General features: G+C 48.7%; 1 protein-coding gene across 1 annotated transcript in view; it reads left to right on the forward strand.

Moving 5' to 3' along the window:
* Positions 1–2,559: 2,559 nt before the first annotated feature.
* SLC13A3 (solute carrier family 13 member 3) overlaps positions 2,560–24,065 on the forward strand; it is a 61,088-nt gene continuing 39,582 nt past the window's right edge. Inside the window, exon 1 of the mRNA XM_019749727.2 lies at positions 2,560–2,728. Coding sequence (XP_019605286.1) covers positions 2,618–2,728 — 111 coding nt within the window. The 5' untranslated portion in view covers positions 2,560–2,617. The remainder of the gene's footprint in view (positions 2,729–24,065) is intronic.

A 24,065-nucleotide genomic window follows, 5' to 3' on the forward strand; every position in this document is an offset into this window, starting at 1 on the left:
TTTTCTAGTGACTTTGATGGCTTGGGCTGTGTCCTTCCAGTGTAAACCATCCCCCGGGGACATTAGGCCCACTGTAGGGTATGTGGCTCGCCAGGCCTCTGCGATCCAATCCCTCAGTGTCAGTATCCATTGGCCAATAGCTGTGCATTCAACTGAGATTGCTCAGTGACGGCTGATATTTGCCTCATCTCTGTTCCTGTAAGCATGATAGTGTTTGCTCCTTTATCCCAAATACGGAGAAGCCATTCTGTATGTGCCAAATCTTTTTGTGAGAAATCAGCCCTCATGGTCTGGAGTTCTGCTCTAGTGAATTCTCCTCCTTTCTCTAGGTGTTGTGGTGTCCCCTGTCCATGGTTATAATCTATAACCTGTTTTCTAGTTATTACTGGTCTAGCCTGGTAGACTTCCTCTGGGGCCCACGGGTTGTTATAATCTCCTGGATCCCCCACGTGCGGATCCCTTGGTTTCTATTCATCATCATTTTTAAACGTAACCTTTAGGTTTTCTGCAGATCTGCTCAAAATTTTCCTGGGCAGTGTCTTTCCTTTATTCCTGTCGTCATCGATCTGCGAGAGGCTTTGAAGCAAAATTGCAGGAATTTCCTGCGTGTGTGCCCTTGAAATAAAAGGAGTCTCATTTTTAGGATTTTTGAGGTCTATCTGTACATCCTCAGGGGTTTGTACAGGAAGCCGTTTCCTGACTTCTAGTCCGTCTCATATCAGGGGTCCTCCTTATTAAGCACAGTGTTTGGATGTCTCCTAATCCTGAACTTCTTTTTTAGGGATTTAGCTCGCGTCCACATCCTATGGAAGAGAGAGAGAGACAGAGAGAGCGATATCTAAGTGACACAGAAAATAAGCTATAGAAGTTTGGATGCAAGAGAATATAAGCAATTAGTTTCCAAACCAAAAATTTCCATTTCACAGTTCCAGCTGTTGACAAATTCTGTCTCGATTTTTCCTCACACAGTTCAGCTCTTCATATATTATTTTGGCTATCCAACGTGCCACACGTTGTTACCCACTGTCATCGAGCAGACAGACTTGAAGAAAAAAATATTCCTTCCTTTTCTTTAAAGAAGGGCACCGGTCAAAGTGGCCCATGTGGGGGAATCAAACTGGCAATCTTGGTGTTAATCGTAACATGCTCTAGCCAGCTGAGCTCACCGTCTTTCCTGAGAAGTTTCTGTTCTTGAAAAAGGAGTGCTGACGCCGCCGATTGATGACTGACGGGCCGATTTATGGCCAAGGCTTGAGCATCAGTTGTGAAGTCAGTGGGGAAGTGAAAGTGTCCACTATGCCAATTTGTGTTGCGAGCACCTGTAAGGGCAGTCCCCACATTTCAGTCTCTTCCTGAAAGTCAAGGGGACATTAACCCCTCGGCAGGGCTCTACATCCCTGCGTGGTACTTGGGACGCGAGTGGGGAACAGCCTGGCACACAGTTTCAGGTGGAGTGAGTAACACAGCTTTATTTGGGAGCCAATGTCCCTCCAGGGGCCAACACTCTGGTCAGCACAGAAGGTTATACAGAATAGAATAGAATGTAATAAGGAACCAAGTCCCAGAGTCAGTCAGGATGGAGAAGGTCCCTGGTCTGGGAGAGGCGACTGGGCCCGTGATGGGTCTGAGGCGAGCTGGTCTTGCAAGGAAGAGCTTCGGGGAGTCCCGGGGTATCGCGGCTTGCACCTCGCAGAGGGTCTTAGCCGAGCGCCCAGTTGGACCACTCATGGCCTTGCTCTGGAGTTCTGCTTTTATCCTCTTGTCCTTGGACTTGTTTACTTCTTAGGTGATAACCAGAAGTGGCTTGCCAGTTGTTCATCTCTTAGGTGAACGTATTTACCACTCCATTTTGTTATGCTCAGTTTCACACATAAACATGTTTACTTTCATGTATATGCTCTACACACAAACATGTCTACTTTCACTTCACTCTTATCCGTCTCACACACGTGCAGCCATAGTCCTGATCCTACTGCCGTGTTTCCCCGAAAATAAGACCCCCAAAATGAGCCCCAGTTAAGATCTCAGCCAGATGGACGCAGTTAGTACATTACGGAGATGTTTCAGAAGAAGATGATATGACTGTGTTTGAATAAATGTAGATTGTTGTACGTGAAAAAAATAAGACATCCCTCGAAAAGGAGCCCTAATGGAGCAAAAATTAATATAAGACCCGGTCTTATTTTTGGGGAAACACGGTAGTAAACAACTTGTTTTGCAAACCTCAATCCACACATATATTTCACATGCTTTACACAGGGCTCTGGTCCCCACGCTGTTTTTGTCGCTCATTTCACATGCAAGTAAACAGTGGCGAGGAACGAGTAAGCCGGTTGCCCAGGTCACATAACTGGAAAGTCGCCAGGCTCAAACCCGAGGCCAAGCTGCCTTCCAGGCGGGTCCTTAGTGATTGCGCCTAACTTGACCTAACTTTCCCGGGCCTCTTTCACCCAGTCCCCTGGGAGCAGGCACCACCCTTTTCCTCCGGGAGGAGTAGGGAGAGGGCTGGTCCCCAAGCGCAGTCCCCTCCCTGGACCCTCCCCCACAGGCTTTAAGTCGGCGCCGGGGACCTGGAGCCGACAGTCCAGGGCTGGCCCGCTCCCCGGTGATCGCGCAGATGGCGGCGCTAGCGACAGTGGCCAAGAAAGTGTGGAGCGCGCGGCGGCTCCTGGTGCTGCTCTTTGCGCCGCTCGCGCTGCTGCCGGTGGTCTTCGCCCTCCCGCCCAAGGTAACGCCGCCTCTGCCTGTGCATCCCCCATCCGCTCCCCGGGCTGCGCCGCGGGCAGGACCCTCTTTTCCCAAACCGCTGAAGCCGGGGACCGCTGAGGTCCCAGTGTAGACAGATTTCACCAGATCCCCCTCCAGCCTTTTCCCACTTGGATCCTGCCTCGGGCTGCTGTGAACACCCCTAACTCCTTTCCCCTTTCCCAGCTGCTCCCTGAAGCCTGAGTCACACCCAGCCTTCTGGATCTTCTCGCTTCTACATGAATGATTTCTCTTTATTAAGCGCTAACTTCGTGTTTGCACCTTTCACTTGACAATCACGGAACTCTAATGAATGTGACGCTGTGTGACCTGGGCAGGTCGCTTAACCTCTCTGAACTTCAGTTTACTCTTATGTAAAAGGGGGGGGGGGATGATAGTGCCAATCCGTAGGGTTGTGGTGACTAGTAAATGAAGCCATACAGTCATGAGCTGCATAAACCTGGTGATGTTTCAGTCGATGACGGATGGCATATACCTCGGTGGTCCCATAAGATTATAATGGAGCCCAAAAATTCCTATTGCCTAGTGATGTGTAACTATCCTGACACTGTAGAACAAACATTCCCACATGTTTGTGGTAATGCTGGTGTAAAAACAAACCTACTGCGCTGCCAGTCATATAAAAGTATATGCTGCGTACAATTATGTACAGTACGTAATACTTGATAATAAACGACTATGTTACTGGTTTGTGCATGTATCATACTATACTTTCTAGCATACTCTTTCTACTTATATAGAAAAAGTTTGCTGTAAAACAGTATGTCGTGTTAGCGGCTGGAGCCCACACATCTCGTTCTTTACGGCATCTCTTGATTGTATCATATTGTCTTGTGTTTAATTTAATCTCATGCTGTTTTGTACAGTAACGTGCTGTACAGGCTTCTAGCCTAGGAGCAACAGGCTAGACCATACACCCTCGGTGTGTAGTAGGTTGTACCACCGAGGCTTGTGTAAGTGCACTCTGTGATGTTGGCACGACGCAATTGCCTGAAGACGCATGTCTCAGAATGTATCCCCGTCGTTAGTGGCTCATGACTGTGTGTGCAAATCTCTGAGAACTGAGCCTTATACAGTAAGTGCCTAGTCATACACTGGTGGGCCTTCACCCAGGCGCCGTGCATGAAGGGGACAGCCAAGTTTCATAAAGGCTTACTAGGAGCAAGGTGCAGCGCTCAGCTTTGCCTTACGTGCATCATCTCCTTTAATCCTCTCAGTGCCCCTCTGAGGTGGAGGATCATTTACCCCAGTTTTCAGAGAAGAAAAGTGAGGCTCAGAGAGATGAAGTGACTTGCTCAGAATCACACAGCAAGCAGCTGAGTGGGGGTTCAGTCCCAAGTTTGTCAGAATCCAGAATCCTAGCTTTTTCTAGACTCTCAAAGAAAGTCTAGAAGGTCAAAGACTGAAGATGGATGTCAAGAGTATCACGATGAAAATCACCACCAATGGGAGCTGGAAAGAGATGGTACTGAAAGTCCCTCTTGGTTCCTTCACCTGTGTCCGGCTCATCCAGGCATCATGGAAGGGTACTAGGCTCATAAGACAGGCTTCTACCTCCAGAAGTCGCGTCATCATGCCTCAATGAGATATTAAATTGTTCATAAAAGTAACGAGAGGGTGTAATTTAGTGGTGCATTACCCAGCACACACCAGCAGAGACCATAGGAAGTGAGACAGGTGTTCAGAGAGGGCTGCCTGGAAGAAGGGGCCCTCCTTGGGCCTAGGGAGTGAGGAGGTACTAGGGGATGCCAAAGAGATCCAGGGCTAATACACAAGCAAGTCCTTTAGTATGGACGTATCGAAGCTGTTAGAATTTCTTGACATGGAAGAGAGAAACAATGAGTGCTGGAATAAGGAATAGGTCACTTTTTCTAAAACCATTCCATCCTAAGCCACTTGCTGATCTCGGGACTTTGGACCAATCCCCTTTCTTCTTTGAATCTCACTTTTCTTGTCTATAAAACGCGACGATCACCTTGCTAGTTTGGAGAATTGATGTGAAGAGTTGAGAGAGGAAGTCGCCTGCCTTTGTGAAGGATCGCTGGTGGCAGGATGATGGGTCTGCGAGGTCCCAGGCTGAGCTCCGGGGAACAGGTGAAGCACACAGGTTCTCTCTCCTCAGCAGGGGTCCTGGGAGCTCCCTTCTCCCTGCTCTACCCTCTAGCAAGACCTGTGAACCCAGGGGCAGACCCAGGTGCTATGGGGCCTGAAGTACATAGTATTTGAGGGGCTCTGTTTAAGCAAAAGCATATAGATTTACAAATACAAAATTCAGTACGGGGCTGGGGAGGGGGTCTGAGCTGCACGCCTGAACTCAGGCACGCACAGCTAACGTAGCAGCGTGCCTGTCATCCCTGCAACGGTGGTAGCCTCATGAGCAAGGTGTTTCGTGAATGCTTCACTCTTACTACGTGCAGGCACCATATCAGAGCTTCGCAGGCATTAGCCTATATAATGTCCACATAACCAGGAGACAGCTTCTGTTAGCATCCCTACTGAGCAGGTGAGGCAATGGAAGCTCAGCAAGGTTAGGTGGCTTTCCCAAGGTCACACAGCCGGTGCCAGGCCAGAACGCAGGGTCTGTACTTCTGACCGCTACACTTTACAGTCTTCCTAGAGTTATAAATGAGTGAAAACCTTTCCCAGGTCACTACAGATCCCTGGTTGGGGACCCTTTGTGCAGCCTTGGCTGTCACTGACTCTTTAAGTAGCTGACAAACCAGGGCTTCCTCCAAGGAGGCAGGTCTGGCTTCTTGGGAGATTTTAGCCTCCTTCAAAATCTCTATCAGCATACTCAATAATTATATATCTATATATATACATAGATATGTGTATATATACATATATACACATATATAATTATGTATACAATTATATCTATAATTCAATATATAATTACATAAATAATTACATATATAATTATCATTATCATCATTATCATTATTCTTGATGTTAATAACTGACGTTTCTCAATCTTATGTCAAGCACAATATGAATAAAAGCATCCTTAGAGAACATTGAACAGAAAACATTGCTGTTTTTATTGATCTGTGACATACATTTAAAGCAAACAGTGCATTTGCTGTGCAAACACAGCTTCAAGACAATCCCTGTCGTCTGAATCAGTTTTAGCCCCCGTGATAACTGCTCCAAACAAAGGCTGGTGGGCTGACAAAAATATGCTGGCTCTTCAAATGTAGCTCCAAGGCAAGTGCCCTCGTGTTCACCCCACCCCCATCAGATTGCCGCTTCTAAGCCTCTCTCACATAGAAATTCTGGAAGCCCCGATGCACGTTGTAGTGTATGTATGGGTTCCGAAAACCTTTTGCGAAACTGCAGATAGCACATCAGGATAGAAGTTTGGGCATTGAGATGCTTGGGCATTTGCCATTTGCTCCTTGTTGAGTCTGGTTTTCCAGGTTAATGATGTCTCCAGGCCACTGCTGCTCTGAGGCTCTAGGATTCTGATTGATCAAAAGGGTTGCTCCTCATGCAACTGTCCCCTGGCGACTGGTGAGGCTGGGGTTAATCTGAAGGGCAGATCCGGGGGGAACAATTCTTACATTATGTCCTGGCTCGGAACGCTATCAGCAGGGGTGAAAAGGAGTGGGATGCACTTCTAGAATGCAGTGGTTGCAATTTCCAGCGCCACTGGGGATCCAGACTTAGGAAGTCAGGATGCTGCCAGAGGGACCCCCTCAAAGTTTTCCAAAAATGACCATCTTGGGACTTGGAGGTTTGGGGACTGGCCTAGGGCAACTAGCGGGGACAGAAGAGGCTAATAAAGCAGGCATGCTAATAAGCTGTTGCCCCAAGAGCTTGCAGAGAAGTCTTGCCCCTTTCCCACCTTGCACCCACTGAAAGCCAATTTAGCTGGACTGACCACCTGGCCAAGACGAGTTCTTACAGTGGGTCCTGCCAGGTGACTCTTTCAAAGGATGCTCTCAGGAGGAGGAGTTCGGAGGTGCTCTAGGCAGTCCTGCTACAGAGTGTTGTGCAGGTTGTACACTGCACAAGTTACCTTGAGGAGGTAAAGTGAGACTGAACCCACCTGTACTCCACATGCTGAACCCTGCACCCCAGTGCAGGGCTGGATCACCTGAGGAAGATCCTCTCTTCCTAATTTGCACAAAGGTGTCAAGTGTGGCTATCAGCAGACTTGTTCTGGGATAGTGAATCTTTTCAGGGGGTGGTGGTTTACCCATAAGGTCAGAGGCCCACTTTTTTGTTGCCTAATTCTTGGGCTGGGGCATTTAGGTGGGAAACGAGGAAAATGGTCATTTCATTCCCAGTTTTGAGTCTTTAGAATCAGAATGGGATTCTCATGCTACATACTTGTTCTGTGACCTTGGACAAATCATTTTACTTCTCTGGGCCTCAGTTTCTTCATTTATAACATGGCCGTAGTATCACCTTCCTCTCTGCTTATTATTTGGGTCCAGTGAAATCATATATTGTGCCCACACCATAACTAATTACCTTTTTATTCAGTGCTCAAGGTAAGTTTTAACGCTCCCATTCTGCAGATGAGGAAACTGAGACTCAGAAGTAAAATGATGGAAAGAGCATAGGTTTGAGTTAGGAAGAGCTGGGTTTGGGACTTAGCTCTGAAATTATGAGACAGGGGAGCTTGGGTTGGAGATCTCACATTTCTGAGGCTCGGTTTTCTCATTTGTGAAGTAAGGAAGACTCACATCCTCTCAAATGGCTCTTATGAGACTTAATTAAGAGAAACTGCAGGGGTGACCGGTTAGCTCAGTTGGTTAGAATATGATGCTTTAACACCAGGGTTGCTGGTTCGATCCCCGCATGGGCCACTGTGAGCTGCGCCCTCCACAACTAGATGGAAACAACTACTTGACTTGGAGCTGACGGGTCCTGGAAAAACACACTTAAAATAAATAAAAGTTTAAAAACAGAAGAGAGAGAAGGTACAGAAATTGTCCAGTGCAGCACCAAATATAGTGGGAATTTATAGTAATGACAATAACTGCTAATTCCCCCCCCCACCCTATACTGTTTTACATGCTTTCCACTTTTTATTCATTTACTCTTCACATCAGCCTTATAGGAATAATGATGATCACCATTTTTACAGATGAGGAAAGAGAGGCACAGAGAAGTTAGGTAATGTTCCTGAGGTCACACAGCTACTAAATATTACTTCAGTCACTTCTCCTCGTCTCTTGGTCCTGGGTTTTGGCAGACAGGTGACCAGGGTTCTGAGAAGCCGTTGAGTCTTCCCCTAATAGGAGTTTCCCAGACAAGACCACAAGTCCGGCCCTGTGGATCGAGCACCTTCTCGGCCAGCTACTGCCTAGTACTTTTAACTTGCTTCATCTCATTGAACCCCAGAGAACTTGGACCAGGAATTTGTCCACATGCACCCCCAAAATGGCATGAGGTCTGATGTGGTTTCCATCATCCAAATACCACCCACAACATTTCTGCCAGATCCCCTTCCCACTCAGTATTATTTCCTTAATTACATTCCTATCATTTACCTATTTTTTTCCTTACATTAATGTCTTACTGCCCCCTCCTTAAAAAAAAAAGACAAAAACAAAACAAAACTTAAATGTGGCTTTATAAGTGACTTAGAAAGGAAATTTCATGTCAGGACCATATATGGAAAATCAGGATCATGAATGACTAACAGAAGAAAACTAGCAGTAAATAAGTAAATATCCAATGTTGGGTAATTCTGGCTGCATACAGCTGCCCGCTTGAAGCTGAGGGCCTGAGACGTGCCCTTTCTTTGTTACAAAGGGAGAGAAAGGATCAAGAGAGGTGTAAAAGGCAAGCTAGAACCAAACTGAGACTTTGTTTTGGAGGGAATGAGAAGGAAGAATCAGAAAGGGAGTAACAGTGGTGTTTATTGTCCTTTTCTGAATGGTCCAAAGTCTTCCAGAGCGAGCCTCTTTCACTGCAAGAAATGCTGGACTCGCAGCCAGCATATACCAGGGTACCAAAAAAATGTATACACGTTTTAAGAAAGGAAAAAAACTGTATTAAAATTGTAATACTCAATACAGACTGATAACAAAAGATATATACAAGTCACGTTTGACTTCTGCAGTTACAAGAGGTGCTCAACGTGGTTCCCACCAGCGTCCAGACACTTCTGATGACGGGGAACTACTGCTTGAGCAACGCTGACCCGAATATCCACTTCTGTACATTTTCTTGGCACCCCCGGTGTATCTGCCTTCTTTGGAGATTCCTAAGGTTGGCTGCCAGCCCCTGCTGTTTGGTTTCCTCATCTGTAAAATGAGGGGGCTACCTAGACGACCTTCTTGGCACCATGCCACTTGGTGGTCGGTCAGTAAAGGAAGACTCCTTGCCTGTGGGTGGCTGCACAATGCCTCACCGAAGGAAGATGTTAGTGTCCTAGTCCCCTGAACCTGGGCAGGTCACCTTACATAGAAAGGGGACCTTTGCAGGTGTGGTCAAGGCAAGGATTTTGAGATGAGGAAATTATTCTGAGGACCGGGGTGGATCCCACGTGACCATAAGGACCTGTACAAGAGGGAGCCTGTACAGGGATGTGTACAAGAGGGTCAGAGTCAGAAGGGAATGTGATGGGGGCCCACAAGCCAGGGAATGCAGGCAGCCGCTAGACACTGGAAAAGGCGAGGAGTGGATGGATCTCTCCTAGCGCCTCCAGAAGGAACCAGCCCCAAGGGCACCTTGACTGTAGCCCAGTGGAAATGGTTTCAGACGTTTGGCCTGTAAAACTGTAAAAGAAGAACTTTGTGCTGTTTTAGGCCACTGCGATTGAGGTAATTTGCGACAGCAGCAACAGGAAATTAATAGGTGGCAGAGCCATACTCACAGCTGTGTCTGTCCCATCAGGTGGGCCCTTTGTTCCGAGGATGCAAACCCTGGGGTTCAGGAGGGAGCATGGTTTTGGCAAAAAGTCCTGGCTTTGGACTCTTGTGGATATGAGTTCAGCTCCCACGTCTGCCCCGATGAGCTGTGTGGTTCAGGAAGAGTGATTTCACCTCTCTGAACCTGTTCCCCCATCCGATAAATGGATTTATTCATAGTCCTTTCCTCACAGGATTTCGTGATGAAGAAATAAGTTCATATATGCAAAAATTCCATCTCAGATACACATACATTTTGTTTCTTTCACAATCTAATCTTCATACTTTTTTTTCTTAGAGGGCACTCTGAACCTGATTAGGGGGAAAATGAAAGATGCTGGTAGTGTTGGGTGGAATGAACTCTGTTGAAATGGTCAGTTCTAAGCCTCAGTGTTCTCATATGGAGATTGGGTCCAATAATAGTGTTGTGGGGACAAAATGATTGTATATGTTTGAGGCACTTGGCAAAGTGCTGGCTCGTAGTAAGCACTCCATAAATGTCAGCTGTTACTTTACTGCAGTCACTGTCAACATTCCAGAACTTGGTGAGCATTCGAGTTTAATATGCGTAAAGAGGACACCTGGGCCCAGAGAAGGTAGGTGAGTTGCCTGAGGCGTCCCAGTGAGTGAGTGGCAGCTTGGGGATGAGCACCTCAACCCCCTCCCTCCTCCTTGTCTAGTGATTCCCCCATCCCAGGCTCCCAGCCATCAACCTTCTATTCTAGTGACATTTCATTTCATCTCTGAAGCCTAACTTCTAGATAAGGGGTGACAGGAATCAAAGGTCAAGATCCTTATATCTGGTCAGCTCATAGTAGGCCCTCAACAACGGATAAGGACAGCAAATATTTATCGGTCACTTACTAGGAGCTGTGGCCGCCTCGCTCCCTCTGCGCCAGCCACACTGGCCTTCTTGCTGTTTTTTAACTATCCCAAGGTTGCTCTCACCCCAGGGCCTTTGCACTTGCTATTCCCTCTGTCTGAACTGCTCTTCCTCCAGACAAGGCTTGCTCCCTCACTTCAGTCATCTTAGTTCAAAGATGAACCTCCTTGGAAGCCTTCCTTGGCCACCCTAATTAACACACAAAATGAAAAGTTCTTTACACCGTTCTCTTCCCTGCCTTATCTTCCTTCATGGTTTTTATCACTTATCTGGCAATATATTACGTATTGAAGGAATGGGCAAGTCTAGGTAGGCAGGCTTGGGATTGGCTAGTTCAAATCATTTCAGTGGGCTCTGGGACATAGAGGCTACCCTGAGTTTTCTGGTACCTGGTCCTGGGATGATTAAGGCAGGAGGATAGTGGCCTGGAGTGAGAGAGCCCAGTAAAGGAGGTGGTTGGGTTCTGGATTGGCTGGTTTACATTTGGAAAACACAGGTGAATTGTTTACTATCTCTAGGAATTAGCTAGACCTGGGAAAGGCTGACCCTCCAGAAGCAGCAAGGTCCCAAGATGTCAGAGCAAACTAGAAAATATGGCTGTTATAATCTCCCATACTCTTTCCTCACTATGATTCAGCCTCATAGGCCTTCTTTTGGTTTTTGAAACCTGCCAAGCTTCTTCCTGCCTCAGGGCCTTTGCACGTGTTGTTCTCTCTGCCTGAGATGATATTGCCCCTGGTCTTCCACAGCCGGGCCCTTCTAGTCATGGAGGTCTTAGAGCCAGTGACATCTCCTCCTCTGAGTCCCCCTTGACTACCCCTTCTCAAGAGTACTTGCCCTCCTCATCCCACAAAACACTCTCTAAAACAGCCGCCTGTTTGATTTCCTTCATGGCATCCATCCCAGTCTGAAACGATCATTAATTTGTTCCTTGTCTGCCACCCCTGGTAAACTGTGAGTAACGTAAGGGCAGGGCCCATGTCTGTCCTGTTCCCTGTAGCATTTCCAGTGCCTAGAACAGCGTCTGACACATTTTGTACTCAGTAAACAAGCGAATGAATGAATTTGGACTTGAACCCGGATAGCTCTGGTTTCAGAAGACCTGTACTTTTCCAAACCCCCAGATTGCTACCAATTTGTGGAAGGTTTGAGCTGGAATCTGTTTCCAGCCCTTTCATTTTTCAGCTGGGGAGACTGAGGCACAGAGGGGGCGTGGGAGGACTTTCCCAGGCTACCCCAGCCAGGGGGTCCCAGAACCCTTCTTGTGCCCCTTCCGTGCTCTCCCCATCAGGTTTGGCCCATTGCTTACACAGACCCCTTGGGCTCGGAACCATCCCTGTGAGGCCCCGCCAATTTTCCACTTTCCCGGAGCTCCTGCCAGGTGTGTAAACAGGCCAATGTGATTCCCCGTGATGAGGCAAGGAGCAAGATCGTGTTTCCTGACCCGACGCAACAGGACAGTGCCCTCTGGACTGATGAGCAGCATTTTCTGACACCCCCAGACCTTGAAGACACAAAGTCAGAACCCTAGCTAGGCTGGACCTGGCCAGGGCCAGGAACAAGTCACACACAAGGACTCGAACCGCTCTCTCCAGCTGAGATGTATCAAGAAAGAGACACTCAAGGCCGTACCACCTCCTGCCTCCCCCAGCCTCTATTTCCTCATCTGCAAAGTGGGCAGAATGAAACCCACCTGCTGGGAAGACTTGAGAGTGCTTGATGCATAGTAGTTGCCCAATAAAAAATTGCAGCTGTTGCTGTTATCTGCAAAATAGGGATACCAGGCTCTCAGTTCTACTTGTCCCTGAAATTCACAGGGGGACAGGGAGTCAACGGGAATGAGCCCATGTTGGAGGGGCAGGGGGACTGATACACAGCACAGAACAGTGATCCCCAGCCTGATAAAGACTTTGGAAAAGGGTTGGGGAGGCCAGCACCTTTCCACCGGTCAGTCTAGTGGCCGGTCCCTTTTGCTCTCCTTTCCTGCGGTCCTTATCAGCAGCCGGGGCTGAAAAGGGGATTTGATTTCAACAGTGTGAAGCTCGCCTACAGGAATGTGCTGGTCGCTGGGAAGCTGCAGGAAGTCAGTTCAATTTTGTTGATGTCCTGGGCCACGTGCCTTATTCATGCCCTCTTCTGTGTCGCCCAAGAGGCCGCCTAAGAGCCATAGCCAACACCTCTCTAGCACTTACTAACTGCGAGGCATGGTTCAAAGCACTCCAGATTTGCTAGCTTGCTCATTTAAGCTCACCAGGGCTCTGTGGGGGCAAGAGATGTTATTACCCACGTTCCAGATGAGGAAACTGAAGCCCAGAGTGGAGAAGTTTTGGAAATCGAGGGTGTTCCAGGCAAGACAAACCACCCCTGACCTCACAGCCCCACTTAGAGCTGAGCTCCAGGCTCCGCTGGGCAGAGCTGACAGCGGGCAGAAACAATGCCTTTCCCTAGGTTGGAAGAAATAACAAGAGAAGCCCTTGTTTGCTGCCTCCCACAGAATCACTTTCTGAGAGGGTGAGGGCAGCATCAGGAGAGTGTGAACTCTTGCACCAGACTTCCTGGACTCCAGTCTTGTTGTCCTACTTCCTGGCTGTGTGACCTTGGGCAAGTTACTTAGCCTCTCTGTACCGCAGTTTCTTCCTCTGTAATATGAGGACACTGATAGGACCTGCCTCATAGGGGTGTTGTGAAGATTGGTTCCTATACTTAAAATACTTGGGGCTGTGCCCAGTATAGAAGAAGTAGTAGGTAAATGTTTGCGATTATTATTGTAATTAGTAGTAATATTGTTGTTTGCATTACAAATGAACCTGTATATCCAGGGGTCTGGAAGGGCTTTATAGTCCATGAGGTTTGTCTTTGAAGCCTCTTGGCCCCCTCCCTTTTCTCACTGGGTGGGTTCTTGGGTTCTCTGAGCCTCCTTTTTCTCTTCTATAAAATGGAATAAGGCTCCTTCCTAGGCGCTGCTGGGAAGATTAAATGAGATAGTGCTTATTCAGAGAAAAACCGCAGTGCAAGTTCCCTTGCGTTTCTTATTGTTGGCCTGAAGCATGGAGCCCCAGAGGCCTGAGAAGTGAGGGATTGTGGGCAGTGGAGGGAGGGTCATTGTCAAGAGAGGCTTGGAAACTGCACAGGTCAGGCCTCAGCAGCAAGGGTCCGCTTCCCTGTCGCTCACCACATCAGCTCCCAGGACGCCTGGGGCAGGGCCAGCTGGACCGGAGGGGGTGGTGGGATGATGGTAAACAGGAGAGAGTTGAAAATGTCAGGGGCAGGGCAGACCCCCAGAGCCCAAGGGAAGTTAGGCAGAGTAGTGGGCATACAGGATGTGGCCTCAGCTGGCCCAGGAGCAATCCTGGCTTGGCCAAGGACTTGCTCTGTGAGTGGGAACCAGGGACTTCATCGCCAGCCTTGGTTTCCCCATCTTGTTTCCTGGGCCTGCCTACCTCATGGGGCTGTGCTGAGAGCCTGGGAAATTAAGTGCTTTGAAAACGATAACAAGCAAATAGCAAGTCAAGTACTAGGAATCCTGTCCAGCTTGTCCCCCCAACACGTGGGCTGCAGTAGGTGCTTAATAAATATTTCCAGAGTGAATATGGGCTCACTGCCAGAAAAGGATCTTTCTTCAGGGTTTGCTGTGTGCCAGGTGCTGTCCCCAAGTGGTTACTACATTCAGTCAAAAAGTATTAATTGAACACATATGACATGCCATTTAGTATTCCCAGGGGACATGGCAGTGAGCCAAATAGTCACAAAGCCTTATAATTATGGAGCTGACATCCTAGCGGGGAGACCTTAAAAACAAACGGATAAATGAGTAAGATCTGTGGTATGATAAGTGCTGTGGAGAATGAAAAAGCAGAGAAGGGGGCAGGGAGGTAGGAATGCAACCGTGTGATTTTAGAGTCAGGATGGCTTCATTGGGAAGGGAACCTTTGAACAGATACCTGAAGGGGATGACATTTCACCTGAAGGAGGTGAGGGAGGGAGCCCTAAGCATATATAAAGGAAGAGAGTTCCAGGCAGGACACTTAACTGTTTATAAGTGCAAAGGTCCTAAGGTGGGAGTGTGGCGGGTATTCAAGAAACATCGATGACCTCCCTGGTTCCCATAACAGCCCCTCCAGGAGACAGGCCCTGGTCCCCTGATCGGAGACACTGAGTTGAAGAACCCAGACAGGATTTAAAGGCAGAGCCCACCCCAATGCCTTCTGACTGGATTTCACTTCAACCAGAGAAAGGCCTCCAAAGGTGTGGAAGGGGGTGTCAGGAGCAGAAGGAGGTGGAGAAGCCTTGAGTGGGGCTTATATGCATCCCCACCCCATGCTGGGAACTGAAGAGCCCTTTGGACAGGGGGACTAAGGCCCAGAGGGGGATAGGAGCTGCCCAAGGTTACGCAGCGGCTTGGCCTCTTTCGGAACAACTTGTTCCGCCCTCCTGGGCTGAGCCGGGCTGCTAGGGGCTCCTGGGTCCAGTGGGGCTCCCCCCACCCCACCCACCTGTCTGGCTCAGGAATGATTAGGCATGTGACCCTCCCCAGGAATACTTTTAATGAATGGCCCCAAGAACTTGAAGTTGTACAGCGTCTGCTAATGAGTCCAGGGGACTAACACACTCGAGTCCAGATGAAGGGTGAGAGGAAAGGGGTCGCTGGCCTCAGAGGTCTCCTGGGGTAAGGCACCCTCTCAACTTTCTCCTCTTTTTTCCCTCTTGAATCTTAAGTCCAAATGGACACAGGTATCTCCTAACTGCTTTCTCAGAGTATTTTCAGGCATAGGAGAGAGGGTCGGAGGGAGGAGCCCAGGCTGGAAATCAGAGACCAGACTTCTGGGTTGCCCCCAGCTCTTTTCCTTTGGGTTACCCTGGCTTAACCCTCTGTGCCTCAGTCTCCTTCTCCAGAAAATGGGCACACTAAAATCAGCTCTGCTTGTCTTCAAGACTCAACAGACCCAGAGGAGAGGTGAAAGGGCCTGGAAAGTGCTTTTCTGTTGAGTGTTTGTCCTTTCATTTCCTTTTATCGAACCTACCAGAGTGTGTGAGGAGCGAAAGTCATAATACGGAAAGGGCTTAGCCCAGCACCGGCACATAGTAAGTGCTCAGTAAATGCTGGCTGTTACCAGTACTGTACCCTCATCGCTGAGCCCGGGACTAGGCTCAGACCACCACAGGGGGAATCATAGCTTCACCCCTTGCTAGAAGGGCACATGGATGAAGAAGTAGCTGAACCTCTCTGTGCCTCAGTTTCTCATTTCTAAAAAGGTTGTCTGATGAACAGGTGAGCTAACGCATGTCAAAGGCATGGCTTGGTGCCTGGCCAGTGTAAGCCCTCAATAAGTGGTAGCTTTATTATTTTCATCTACCATTCACTCTGAGACCAGTCACTCAAGCTCTCTAAGCCACAGTGAGCCGAGCCACATGTAAATAGGGAGAGCAGATGTAGCTGCCTCATGGGGCTGTGGGTGGAGTTTAACAAGGGAATCCACAAGCACTGCCTGGCACACAGTAAGTGCTCAATGCATGCACCCATCCTGAATAGCAGTGCTATTGCTCTGAGGCAACAAGGCAGAGTTGCTTGAGAGGCGGGGAGAGAGAGATGCTCCCAGAATCACAGGGCTTTCAAAGAACCACCACGTCTGTTTCCCCTTCATCTCCCTCCCGGCTCTCTCTGGATGGCGTAACATACATCTGAATTCATGGACGAGGACATAGAGGCTCCTGAAGGCCACCTGTCGCTCCAAAGCTCGCAGCTTGAGATGTGCCCCGGGGACTGTGTGATGCCTAGTGGCCTTGTCACCCTGAGCCTCAGCTGGCCTCATTTAAGTCCCTTGTTCCAAGAGGAGGCCTCCTGCCTGGATGCCGCCTGGCCTCTGCAGAGAGGGTTTCTCTCGGGTCGTCTCTCGTCCTGCCAGGCCGGGTCCTTTGCCTGGACCTGCTGGGTGTGTGCTCCAGGCTCCTTTTCCTTTCGGGTCCGTATCTATGTGCCACCTAGAATCAGCACTTTCATCCCCACGTGAAATGCCTTATGGATCATTGCGGTGAAATTTCTAATGGAAAGAGGGCAAGACATGTGCTCCAAGTAACAGAGCCCGTCAATAGTAGGTGATATTTTAAGTATATACAGCTTACTCTGCCATTCCTCACTCCCAGCACTTTACCTACATTAACTTCATTCCTGCAACAACTCTATGAGGTTGAAATTCTTACCATTATCATCATCCCCATTTTACAGATGAGGAAACTAAGGCACAGAATTAAGTCACTGGCTCTAGAAAGCAATAGAGGCAGGATTTGAAGCCGAGCACTCTGGCGCTGGCTGCCAAGCTCGTGACTCGGGTTCTTCTGCTTCTTGGCAGCGGGTCCAGATTTCAGCCCCCGTCTCCTAGCTCCCTGTCCACTGCTCTTTTCCACTGACCCCAACAGCTCCTGCTTCTTGGGAGACAGCCATCTTCCAGGCGCTGTACCACCATGGTGACTCTGCAATGCCATCGTTCCTGTGGTGTCTATGAGCAAACTGAGGCTCCAAGCGGGGAAGCCGTCTGCTCAAGGTCATTTCCACCAGGAATGGGTGCCTGAGCCATGATGCTTCGATCTCTACGTAGTTCCAGAGGCTTCGACCACTGCTTAGTACTGGCCCTGGGCTAGGAGTGGTGAGGGGATTCTGAGAGGTTTAAGGCATGGTTCCTGTCTTTCTAGAATTCAAAATTCAGAGCGCCCCACAGCCTCAGCCATGGACACTTCTGGGGAACAGGCCTCTAGTGGGCAGCAGGAGGGCACCGCTGTGGGCAGCTGGCCCCAGTCCTGTACCCCGAAGGGCCTGGCATGAAGCCGCTGGTGCCTGCTGAGGGCCTGGGCACAGCCCAGTGCCCTGACAAAAATGCCTGCTGCAACCCACCAGGGAGCTGGTGTGTAGGGGGTGGGTAGGGGGAATGGTAGTGGATAAAGTTTCCAGGCAACTCCTGCTTCTGGGCTTGGAGAACAGACCAGTTCTCTTTCTTTTCTGAGTGAATGAGGGGGGCAAGCTTGGGGTCAATAGGAAAAAAGTTGCCTTGTATCGGCCTGGAAGTCATTCCCCAGCTCAAAAATTAACTGCCTGACATGGCATTTTCTACCCCCCTCACCACCCACCTCTGCATGCTCTGCTTACAGACTTTAATCCCTGTGGTAATGGATTGGCTAAATCTGGGAAGCTGGGATTTCTTTGGCGGGGGGGTTACAAGGCTTCCGGTAAGAAACGTATGGGTTGGGTTGGCAGGAATAGGGCTGCTCAGGGACTGTGGGGACCGCCCCCTCTTTCTCCCTCCCAATCAGGGCCAGGACTAGAGGAAGCCCGGCAGGCACTCAGGGAGCAAAATTTAAGTGGGGCTCCCTGTCAGGGTCTTGCAGCTGCCTCACCCCAGTCCCAGCCCTGCTCGCAGCTCCTGCTGTGTGATAAAGCTTAGGGCACAGTGGTCTTTCAAGGAAATAAGGTAAAACAAGTCCTTATCTCTGACTCGCTGGCTGACCTCAGGCAACTCACTTTCTCTCTCTGGGCAACCATTGTATTAGGGGTTAGATGGGACCAGGGTTTTCAACCGCGGTGCTATTGACACTCCTGGAAACGAATCAGCTCTCTGAGGTGGGGGCCGTCCTGCGCACCTCAGGCTGTCAGCAGCATCCCTGGCCTCTGCCCACTACCTGCCATTAGCACCCCCCCCTCGAATCACTGCAACCAAAAATGTCCCCAGACACATAGCCCCTGGGGGGCAGAATCACCCCTTGTTGAGAACCATTGGACTAAATGATCTGAGGTTCACTCTAGCTCTCAGATTTTAAGATCTAAGAAATTTTTGAAGCCCGCCTTTAAGAAATTAAACTTGAATTATTAACACTACAGTAACATGAATATGTGATTATTAATAATTAATACGAATAACAATAGCTCACATTTATTGAGTGTTCCCATGTGTCCTTCTCTGGGTCAGTGGTTATATGAATGAAACAAATCCCTCTCCGAGGTAGGTACTATTCCCGTGTACCTACAGCATGTAAGGAGACGGAGGGTGAGGGCGTTAGGAGCTGGCCCAGGGTCACACAGCGAGAGCGTGGCAGGACTGAGTTTCAGATTCAGGCTTATCTGATCCCAAGGCCCATGCTCTTTCTACTGGGCATGTTTATTGTAGAAAGATTAGCAAATACACAGAAATGAAAGGAAATACCGTACTTCCCTGAGGACAAAATTACTAGGTAGGAGGCACTTCTGGTTTAAGTAGGTGGAGTCTAGACTTCTAGTCCGTCCACCTTTCTGAAGGAGTCTGACAACAGCAACAAAAAGTAGCAAAGAAAACGTCATCTTTGATGAAGACGGGCAGACCACAGTCCCATCCCCGGGTGTGTGAAGAAGAGATGACAATGGCAGTGAGCTTTGGACCGAATTGCAGAAGGAAACCAGGAGAGGCACACGCCCCTGAGCTCCCAGGTAGGATGTGGACTTCTCCAGAAGTATTTTTCAACGCTGTGAGCCCTTCCCAATCCTGGCAAAGCCTGGAGCATGCACAGGGAATGGGGACAGTCCCTGAGACTCACGTGACAGTACAGAGTCCAGATGAACTGAAAGAGGGGCCTGAAGACCCTTGGCGAGAAGCAGGATGTTGGAAGGCGGGTGGAAGAGACGGGATGGTTAATGATCAGCTCTACGGTGGTTATGGTTCTACGTTTACTCTCTTGGTTAGTCAGCGACATGAAAGCTCAGAGACGCAGAAGAAATGTTACGTTCTTGCGTCTTCACACTTGTTTTCCACACTAAGCCTGCCGCTTAGAGAAGAGACTTGCTTCAGAGCAGAGCTGGTGAGAATGGATTCTGAGATAACCAACGGTGCTAATGTTTAGACCCTTCCTGCCCCAGCTTCCTCCCAGCCCCTCTCCCCACACTTTCCTTTAACAGAGAACTGGCCCGGAAAGAGGGGTGCCAATCCTGTGATAGATAAACAGCATGAGACCCACAAAAAGACAGTGTGAGAAATAAGTAAAAAAGAGGACATCAAAGATAAAGTCTGGAAGAGTGGTGTTAGGAAGTGGGAGGGACCACTGCACAGCTACAACTCTGTGAAACAGCAAAATAATAATAATAATAATAATAATTAAAGAAATGATTTCAGTGGGATCTTCTGTGATGTAGACACCCTCAGATTGTCATTTCCAATATGCAGATGAACAAACGCAGGCTCAGAGGGTTCGGTGACTTGCCAAAAAAATTCAGTAGCAAAACCACTACGCCCAGGCTTCCTGGCCCTCAGGCCTGACTTCTGGAGAAAAGCTCTGTCCAATAGAACTTTCTAAGGTGATGCAAATGTCCTATATTCTCTGTGCAGAATGGTAAACACGCCCGTCTCCTGTGGCTACTGAGCATTTCAACTGTGGCTCATGTGAGGGAGAAGCTGGAATTCTACATTTCATTTCATTGGAATGAATTTAAATTTAAATAGCCCCATGTAGCCGGAAGCTACTGCATTTAGACAGCCCAGCCCTGGGGATTTCCTTGGTATTCTTTTCCCTTCTGAAAAAGAAAGCTGACCACTTTCCATTTCAGCCATCCTCCAACCCCATCCACCTCAAGGTTTTCCAAATCTGGTCGCTGGGGTCAGCCTTGATAATTAGGATCAGGCTTCTTGCTTTTGGTACCTGTCTTCTGGGGGTACAGTCTCCTTCAGGCTCTTCCACCCCTAGTGGTTTCAGCTGAGTCATGCCAGCTTTTGATGGCCAAGGCGGGAGGCTGGGGAGTTGAGAGGTGTTTCACCTGGAGACATGACCCCACCTACCCTGGGCCACCTCAGCAAGATTTCCTTCCTGAAGCAGAGCCTCTGGACAGAACAAAGTGACCAGGAGGCTAACTACTGATCTGAGATGACCCAGAAAATAAGCCTGCAAGATGAGACACCTCCTCCACCTCTAAACCCCAGAAGTTAAAATTCAAAGGAACAGGGCCTTGGGATCTCATGACTCTACCCTTCTAGGTAATCTGCCCTAGAGGGTTCAAGAGAAGCCTCCATTTTGTAGACATGCAGACTGAACCTCCTGGGGGCACAGTGGCTGGTCTGAGTTCACCAAAGGGGGGGTGGCCCAGAGGCAGAGGTGGCACAAATGTGCTGTGGACTGGCGTGCAATCATGGATCTACCTGGCCACCCCTCCCCGGTCCATTATTTAAATGGTAACCAGGACGGAGGGTGATAAGATCTGCTCTTGTGCTCTGCGTGCTCCTGAAAAGACTCCTCTTTCTCTCCAGACCTCAGTTTCTACACCTGCAAAATGGGGGTTTTAAAACGGGGCAGGGATTTTTAATACAGCATCCTGTGCTCCCTCGTAGAGAGATAATAAGTCAACAAACAAGAAATACTTGCGCTATTGATAAGTGCTCGACAAGAACAAGGCTGGACAGTGGAGATCAGACCACAACAGCGTGATCAGAGAAGGACTCCCTGAAGAGGCGACCTTTGAGATGAGGGCTAAACAACAAGAAGGAGCCAGCTGGGCAGAGGTCAGGGTTGAGGGGGCCCAGCAGAGAGGACAGCAGGTGCAAAGACCTGGAGGCAGGAACGGCCTTGGCCTGCTTAACCTCTGCAAGCCCACCACTCTGTGTTCACAGGCCGTGGATCGCTAGTCCCGGCCGCCATGCCTGCTGGGAGATTTTTGCTCTCCCAGAAGTCAGTTCTGTCCTCAATACCTGGCAGGGGTGGGGGGATGAGGGACAGCAGCAGTTATTAACCCCCCACCAGATGTCTGGCATCCAGCAGGCAATTCTGAATCCATTTGGAAGCTCAGCTGGGGCACTGAAGCTATTTGGGGTCACCCGGGCTCTGCTCCAATCCCTAACCAACGAGGTAATGAAACACACTCTTGACCCATTTACTGCCAAAGCCCCTTGCGGGCCAATGATTGACTTCCCAAATCCTGACATTTTCAGTTTGCCTCATTTCCCCTGGTCACCTCCCCAGCGGACACCTGCTGTGTCTGGAGTCATTCTTTTATAAAGGACTGATATTGACATCCTGGCAAGAGCACCCAGAGAGGGAGGGGGGAAGGGAGAGACAAGAGAGGGAGGGGGAGAGAGAAACAGAGAAAGAAGAGGAAAGAGAGAGAGAGAGAGAGAATATGAATACAGGTTTGGGATTCAGAGCCTTTAAAAGGCAACCTGTGCAGCCAGAATTTACCCACACATATTCCCACCCCCCATTATATAATGTCTAGAATTAATACATTGCAGAGAAAGGCTCAAAGGATGGCACCCCGGAAGTAGATGTATTTGAACGTTCAAAACAGCTTTATTCATGACAGCCCCAAGCTGGAAGCAATCCAAATGTCCATCAGCAGGAAGACGAACAAATAAACAGGGATAACACACTGTTTGCTCTCCCAGAAGTCATTTCTGTCCTCTAGACCTGGCAGGGGTGGGGGGATGAGGGACAGCAGAATGGAATATGAATGGTCAAAGAATGGACTATTACTCAGCAATGAAAAAGAAGGAAGTGCTGACACACACAACCACATGGATGAATCTCACAGGCATTAGACCGAGAAAAAATACGAAAGCACATCTTGTATGCTCCCATTTAAGTGAAGTCTAAGAACGGGCAAAACCAATCTATTAGAGATGGAAATCAAGGCAGTGGAGGGGGGATGAGGGTTGGCATCAAAGGGGCAAAATGGAACTTTCTGAGCTGATGGAAATGTTATCTTGGTTGTGATGTTATATGCGTATGTAAGTTTGTTAAAACTCAAACTGTACATCTACAATGGATGCATTTGATTGTGTGTAAATTATAGCTCATAAAGTTAGTTTTCAAAAAAAGTCATGTTTATTCTTCTCTCCAGCTGTGACTCTAAAATGTAGTCAGTGGGGGACATTCTTCCACCATAACTTGGATGAATACACCTACAGACGTGACTTTTCCCATTACTCTTGGGAAGTAATTAAAATCCTCCAGTGACTTTAACACACAAACAGTCTCGATTCAGAAGTTAGAATGGTCACTTCCAAGTGATCGGCATTTGAATCAGTAGATGAGTAGAGATCCACCCCAGTGTGGGTGGGAATCATCCGATCAACTGAGAGCTTATAGAACAAAAAGGCGAAGGAAGGGCGGATTCCTCTCTCTGCTTGATCTGAGGCCGCCGTCTTCTCCTGCCCTCGGACATCCACTGAAGCTCCTGGTGCTCAGGAATCAGACTCACAGGGCTCACCATCAGCCCCTGATTCTCAGGCCTTCGGATTGGGGCTGAATTACAGCACCAGATTTCCTGGTTCTCCAGCTTGCAGATGGCAGCTCACTGGACTTCTTGGCCTCCATAACGGTGTGAGACAATCCTATAATCAATCTCCCCTCTCTCTCTCTGTCTCTCTCTCTGTCTGCCTGTCTCTGTCTCTGTCTCTGTCTCTCTCTCTCTCTCTCTCTCTCTCTCTCTCCCTCCCTCCCTCTCTCTCCCTCCCTCCTCCCTCCCTCCCTCCATATATATATGCATATATATTTATATGTATATATATATTTATATATATATTTATTTATATGTATCTATATATAATAATAATTATTATTTATTATATGTATCTCCTATTGGTCCTGTTTCTTTGGAGAACATTGATTAACATAGGTGGTGACTTGTTAAATGAAGAAAAATGAAGTGGGGGCATCAGGCCTCTGTGGTACCAGTAGCCAAAATTCAGGCTTCTTCTGCTTGAAATCTGGCCCATCTCTCAGAATCTGTGTGTCTTCAGAAAAGCCACTTTACCTACCTGAGCTGTGGAAACTGACCGTCTCCAGCTGACACTCAGTTTCCTCTGCAGACTCACAGGCTCCTACCCCCAAGAAGACCGAATTAGCCAAATTTGATGTTCTGTGGTCTGAGCATTTGGATATATTGGCTCCTCGGGTGGTCCCTGAAGCTCTGCTGGCAGAATGTGGGGATTCCAAGAGCTTCTGCAAACAGTGCGTGCTCTTCACCGTGCCGCCGCTTTCCACCATCTTTGTTCTATGTACTGGGAGGACCTGGATGGGCCTGCTCCTCTGTTTGCCTCTGTGGAACACTCGGACGATGCCCTTTGGCTCCAAGCACCCAATGAGGCTAAGAGGGTTTTTTCCGTAAAGGACCAGGCGCAGGGTCTCAGCTGCCTAGGGAGTCCTGCTTTGGGCTTCTAGAAACATCTCTGCCACCTATCTGCTATCTGACCTTTCCCCTCTCTGGTCCCAGTCTCCACATCCGCAAAGCCAGGGAAATGCCACGGGGTGGCTGGTGATGGTCTGACTGTCCACCACTGACTTCCTGAGTCAGGGAGTGTCTTAGGCGCTGCCCTTGTAGGTGGAAGGGACGGAGAGAACTGCATGGCACGGTGGATAGCTCCTCATTCCACTTTTCCCAGAAAAACTCCCTTTTAACTAAATTTGTATATTCAGGATTTGTTTTATATATTGTGATTCAATACACAGTTTTGCTTGGACCAAGGGCTAAAAGTAATAAATATTACAGGTCTGTGATTAGGTATCTTACCCCTGCTATGTTGGGATCTGCCTGGTTTAGGAACTGA

Source organism: Rhinolophus sinicus, linkage group LG13 (assembly GCF_036562045.2).
Source record: "Rhinolophus sinicus isolate RSC01 linkage group LG13, ASM3656204v1, whole genome shotgun sequence".
NCBI lineage: Eukaryota > Metazoa > Chordata > Mammalia > Chiroptera > Rhinolophidae > Rhinolophus > Rhinolophus sinicus.